This window comes from Lycorma delicatula, chromosome 4 (assembly GCF_047948215.1).
Source record: "Lycorma delicatula isolate Av1 chromosome 4, ASM4794821v1, whole genome shotgun sequence".
NCBI classification, from domain to species: domain Eukaryota; kingdom Metazoa; phylum Arthropoda; class Insecta; order Hemiptera; family Fulgoridae; genus Lycorma; species Lycorma delicatula.
Genome location: NC_134458.1, coordinates 149785526 through 149791763, shown reverse-complemented (window position 1 = coordinate 149791763; position 6238 = coordinate 149785526). Strand labels below are relative to the sequence as shown.

General features: G+C 40.9%; 1 protein-coding gene across 1 annotated transcript; it reads right to left on the bottom strand.

The window, feature by feature from the left end:
• Nucleotides 1–4372: 4372 nt before the first annotated feature.
• Nucleotides 4373–5158, bottom strand: LOC142322732 (uncharacterized). Its single transcript, XM_075361810.1, has one exon. It carries the CDS (start codon nt 5156–5158, stop codon nt 4373–4375), a length of 786 nt encoding a protein of 261 aa, XP_075217925.1.
• Nucleotides 5159–6238: the final 1080 nt, after the last annotated feature.

Genomic DNA, 6238 nt, shown 5'->3' with positions numbered 1-6238 from the left:
CTAGGTTTGAACTGAATGATTATTCATTCAGTCGAATGAATAATATTATAAAAATAATAATTAAATTTACGTTAAATAAAAAAAAATATTATATGAATTTAAAAAATTTCTGTTTAATAATAATAATAATAATAATAATAATAATAATAATAATAAAAATAATAATAATGGGCTTCTCGTGGGACTGCGTGTGAAGCTATAGTGATAAGGTGATGCAAGCACCTCGTGCAAGGTTAGACCAATCATCACCATCAACTGGTAATAAACAGGTTGCCCCTGGAGCGTTGTTTTCGAAAGTGCAATAAGGTGCTACTATAATATCTCTGCAAACAGTCGTCCGATTTTCAAAATTCAAACGGTGTATTTATTTGGTAGTAGGTTGAAGGCTAACCTTTGCATGATTCAGGTACACTCTCGATCTAACAGATCACGGTTATTTGGAAATGTTATATCTTTGCAACCAATCTTCCGATTTTCAAAATTCAAACTACGTATTTGTTACTATAATTCAAAATCAAGATGGACCAAACCAGAAAAAAAATTAACTGATTTATTCAGAAAAATCGAGTGGCCTGCGCTAATCCGAAACCAGCTTGAGCCCGGCGAGCTCCCACAAACGGTCTTTGTAGAGTTTTATGATAGTACGATTAGAGGTAATTCTGTCGGCATCGGATTGAGGATCGAGCCCATTATTGTAGAATTTGATGCTTTAGGGGGACAGGGCAAAGTGGAACGGCTATGCTGCCACCAATTATGCTGGGCTGTGACGGTGCATTATCTCCAAGGGACTACCCTAGATAGAGCTGTCGTAGATTTGAGCACTCATCTTTGCCAAGGGCCAGGTCTACGTAGTATTGAGCCGCGTGAGAAAGTTGGAGAGTTTAGCTATTAATTGTTTGGATCTCAGAAAATTGCTATATGATCCACACGATAATGGTCTCTCGTGGAACTCAATCGCTTGAGAAATCTGTAAGTTTATATTGGTATAAGCCAATTAAATAAATTGAAATATTTACAGTTTCCTCATTTGGCTCAGTACGTTAAAGACGTTAAATCCACATCGAATCGTGAGTTTTTCTCGATGATCATTAAAAAGTATTAAATAATAAAAACAATTATAAAACTTATAAACACGACTACCAAAAAAAAAAAATAAAATAAAAAAAATAAATTGAACTGAAAACACAACAATAAATCTAACTAAAAAAAAAGAAAACAAGGTATGGAAATAAAAGGACTAAATATCGTTATGAAGTATTTAGTTAAATAACATAATGGATGACCAATCACATTCCAGACAATTTTAATTTGTTTAGATATATTTTTCATGCTGTAGAAATAACAGGCATTTAAGGTTGACTAACGATTAAGTTCTTACCAGGTCTTACATCGAAAAGAAAATTTTTTCCTTCAAAAAATTTAAATGCAGTTGGGGCTCTGAATAGTAATTGTGCTATATTAAAAATCTGAATAATAATTATTCTACGTTAAAGGCACTGCATTTAAATATTTTCGTTGAAGGAAGAAATTTTCTTATCGATGTAAGACCTGGTGAGAACTTAATCGATAGTAAACCTTAAATGCCTGCTATTTCTACAAGATGAAAAAATATTTGAACAAATTAAAACTGTCTGAAAGTTGATCGGTCACCCATTGTTTTATTTTATTAATTTCTGCAAAACCGTGTTTAGTCTTTTATTTTCATACCTTGTTTTCTTTTTTTTTAGTTCGATTTATTGTTTTTTTAGTTCAATTTATTTATTCTTTGGCAGTCGTTTTTTTTAATTTTTATAATTGTTTTTATTACTTTATGGGTTTTGATTGTTTATTTTGGCTTTCGCTATGAGACGTCAAGAGTTAAAGAAATATACCTTCAAGATAGAGAAGTAACCTTTCTTATTCAAAGTCTGCTAAAAGAATATGAGTATCTCTGCCCTCTCAAACAGCTGAAGTGGTAGATTCTCGGTTACCTTTTTTTTTTCCACTCTACTCCCCTGGGCCGGTCCGACTGGTTGGTATTGCGCCACCCAGGGGAGTGTCTGGTAAACTCTAACGAGCCTCTCCGCCTACCGGCTGAACGTCCGGCATGGCAGGTTGGCTCGCCGGTGTCAGCTCTTTTGAGTGATTTTCTGTTTGCCCATTTGGAAACCTCGAATAGCCGTAACGTGGCACCGGGTCTTTTCTTACTCTTCTTCTTCATCAGGACCTATCTAAACCCTTGGAGCCCTCAGTGGATCATTGAGAACGACACACCTCAGCGTGCCGTCTCTCACCACTGAGGCTGTCCACCCTACCCTATTCTACACTAGTAACCTAGTCGCCTTTCATCTATATCCTTCTCTGTTAATACTGCTACTATAAATTCCGTAACCTTCTTCCAGTTTATTTCGCTCCTCAACATGTGCTCTAGGACCTCTGCTGGGCTCATACCTATTATGCCACAGTTCCTCCTTTTAATTGCCCACCTGTCGCAGCAGAAAAATGTGTGTTCTGCATTGTCAATTCTCTCACAGTACATACATTGTGGACCTGGCCTTCTTCCAACACGATGGAGGTACTCATTGAAATTGCCATGACCTGTAAAAAACTGTGTGATATGATAATTTAACTCACCATGTTACCTGTCTAACCATAGTTCCAGATCTGGAATCAGCTCCTTCGTGCGTCTGGCTGGTCCATCCTCCTGCCATCTATTTTGCCATCTATGTCTAAGTCTATCTTTTGCTTCATTTGCTTCGAGGCCTTGCGCCCTCTCGACTCTATTTAGGGCCATTAAGTCTATTGGTGGCATCCCAAACAACACACACAACGCCTCATAGGAGACCGTCCTGTAAGCTGAAACAACCCCCAGCAACAGCTTCCTATGAGTACTAACCAGTCTGTTCAAACTTCTTTTAACCCTGACTGAGTGCCACCACACTGGTACTGCATATAACATCATGGATATCACTGTGGACGCTATCGCCCTTCGCTTAGAGGGTCTTGGAGCTCTCTGCGAAGACATTATTATATTCAAATTCTTAGTCATCTGTTCACCTCTGGCACATATGTCTATTATATGCTGGGTGAACCGGCAATTCCTCTCATAAGCCTCACCCAGGTATTTAATCTTTTTGACCTCTGTTATTTGTTGGTTTCTAATTTGGATGGCCGGACGGTCTAAAATCCTCTTCCCTGTGAACATAATATATTTACATTTCTCTATTACCAGCTGGAGTCTCCTCTCTTTCAACCAATTATCTATCGTCCGTAACGTGTTGTTAGCACTCTCTTGTACATCGACCGTTGTTTTACCCTTGATGAGTATCGCCAGGTCATGGGCATAGGCAATTACTTGTACCCCATCCTAATAGTCTAGTCTTAATATCCCATCGAAGGCCAGTATCCAGAGTAAGGGTCCCAGTACAGACCCCTGTGGCACACCGCCATAAATATTGAAACGTAGGCACTCACTCTGCGTCTCCACCAAGCATTCTCTATTTGAGAGGTATTCCCCTATCTGGCTTCTTAAATAAGGACTGATATCTTTTTCCACTAATGACCTATTTATTGATTCCCACTTGATAGAACCGAATGCATTTTTTACATCTAAAGCTATGAATAGGGGAATACGCCTCGTTCTCCATGTGTCGCTCCTAGTATCCTTAGCCTAGTCGATCACCTTTGTCGCCGCCTGTATCATCGAACGACCCTTCATGAATCCAAACTGATTTCCACTAATCCCTATTCTTTCCTCAAGTTCCTTAAAGATTCGGCCAGCGAGCATCTTCTCCACTACCTTCGCCATGGTATTTAAAAGACTCAATGGTCTGTATAAAGGTTCTCCATTGTCATTTGTGCCTTTTGGGAGGAACACCACCCTAGATTCCTTCCAGATTCCTGGAAATGTATTGTTTTCTAATCCATGGCTGGCAACATCAAGCATTTCATAAGGAATTCTCTTTATCAGCCCTTTAAGGACTGCCGCTGGAATTCCGTCTGGACCCGGGCTCTTCCTATTACCCAGTTGTGCTACAGCCAAGTGCAGTTCAGAGAACGTGAAGCATCTGGGTTCGCAATCTATAACATTTCCTGCAGTTTCTACTCTACCGGGGAATAGCTCATTAATTTGTTGTTCTACCTGCTCATTATTTAATACGGGCAGACGCCTTCCAAATCGCTTAGTGATTATTTTGTATGCCTGTCCCCAGGGGTCTCCGTCTAACTCCTCGCAGAGTCTGTGCCATTGTTTTTTCTTAGACATACGAATAGTTTTGTTTAAGGCCCATCTGGTCTCTTTATAAGCCAGAGATGCCTCCTCGTACTCCTGTCCGCCTCGCATTCTGAGTCTCTGCTTCCTTCTTCTGCGCGATTGTAGGAGCCCTCTCAGTGTTTAAATCTCCATATTCCACCAATACACTGAGTGTCTATTAGCTCTTCTGTGAGCTACTCTGCCCATTTCTTGTCTTATAACGTTATTCAGGGCAACTGGTGTCAGATTCTCTATGTTGATAATCCTTTCGGCCGTTCTATCGATTGTGATCTCGATCTGTTCCGTTGTAAAACTACTATAGGGCATTTTCTCTCTAGTCACATAGTCTGAGCCTTTTATGGTAATCATAGTGGAATGATGGTCACTCGCCACATCATGTGGTAACACTCGCCAGTCCCAGTGTTCCCTACTCCATCTATCGTCTATCATTGTTAAGTCCAAGACTGACGAGTGTCCTCTCGCCTCATATGTAGGGGTGCCATCATTTACACAATGGCAGCTAACTGCCCCCATCATATCCGTAAAGATCTCACCTCTGCGATTGGTGTATGCACTCCCTGCTGCAATCGCTTTACTATTGAAATCACCTACAATAATGACTTTCTTCCTAGCGTTATTTACTACTCCTTGTATTATGTCTATTCTTCTAGTAAATTCATGTATGTCACAGTTTGGAGACACATAGGCACCAATCGCTAGTGTTGAATCCGACTCCATCGCCAACATGCCTCCAGATCTGGACGTCAATCTCCATGCTATCCTGCCACTTACATCCGTAATTGCCACGTCACCATTTGTATCCACCATCCAGCCTGATCTAGCAACAATGTACTTGTTCGGCTCCGTGATTATCAGTAAATCAGCCCTTTGCTCTATGACCAGTTCACTAACCAAATCATGAGACATGGTGCTTCTGTTTGCGTTAACCATAATCACCCTAAGCATTTAAGTGTTTTGAGCACCCCTAGCCTCCGGTGCGGTGTTCTTGGCTCCCACAATCCAGGCAGCTACTATGCTCCCGGCATTCAGCAATCTTGTGGTCTCTCCCTCCACAACTGAAGCAGAGATCCATTCTGTCAGGGCCCTTGCACTCATGTTTACGATGTCCAGTATTCCAGCATCTGAAGCACTTTTCCTCTGATTCTCTAATATATGCCCGACAATTTACCCAGCCAATCCTCAACCTTTGTTCCACCAGCTTACAGGAAGCCCTATACGAGGTGATAACTGTAACATTTTGGGTCTCGGCGTACCCTTTTCTAATTGACGATATCTTGATGTCCTCATCAGTACCTACGCTTACAGTAATTGCAGCAAAAATTTCTGTCTCAGTGGTGTCATATTCTACATCCCTGATGTGAACTATTGTGCGCCTTCCCGCTCTTGTACGCAGGTCAACATGCAGATCTGCCGCCTTATCTCGTAGGTTACTTGTAAACTCTGCAGCTTTCTGCGCTCCCTGAATTCTCACGTGGAGTTCTTCATTCCTGCCCTTACGTAAGGAGATGACCTCTTTTGCATCTTCGCTACTTACTGCAGACTTCATCGTTTTAAGTAAATCAGAATAGGATTTTCCAGCTGCTTTGATAACCACAGTACGACTGTCAACTGCCGGTGGTGTCGACTTTTTAATATGGGCTTGTCCAGACTTACCTTGTATAGCTTTACCTTCAACTGGGATCGTAAGCACTTTAACCGCTACTTTCTCGTCTCTCCGCAAATAAGATATTAATTTCTTCATATAGTTTCCAATATTATTATTGGGGACGACAGAAACTAAATTACCAGCCTGAGGAATAATCTTCCTTAAAGCCCTGAATATAGCTCCCATTGTGCTCCCATATAGCTCCCATTCTCGGTTACCTGCTGATCGAGAACGCTACGGCCAGACTCGAGTTGTAGCTTCGTCTACAGGAGAAGCGTATCTGAGCTTCTACGTCAAGAAAGAGGAAAACCTTGGAGGAAAGAGAGCTTTTCACGCTGTAA

Coding starts and splice junctions, on each gene's coding strand:
- LOC142322732 (XM_075361810.1), bottom strand. CDS start 5,158: ATGTCTCATGATTTGGTTAGTGAACTGGTCATAGAGCAAAGGGCTGAT.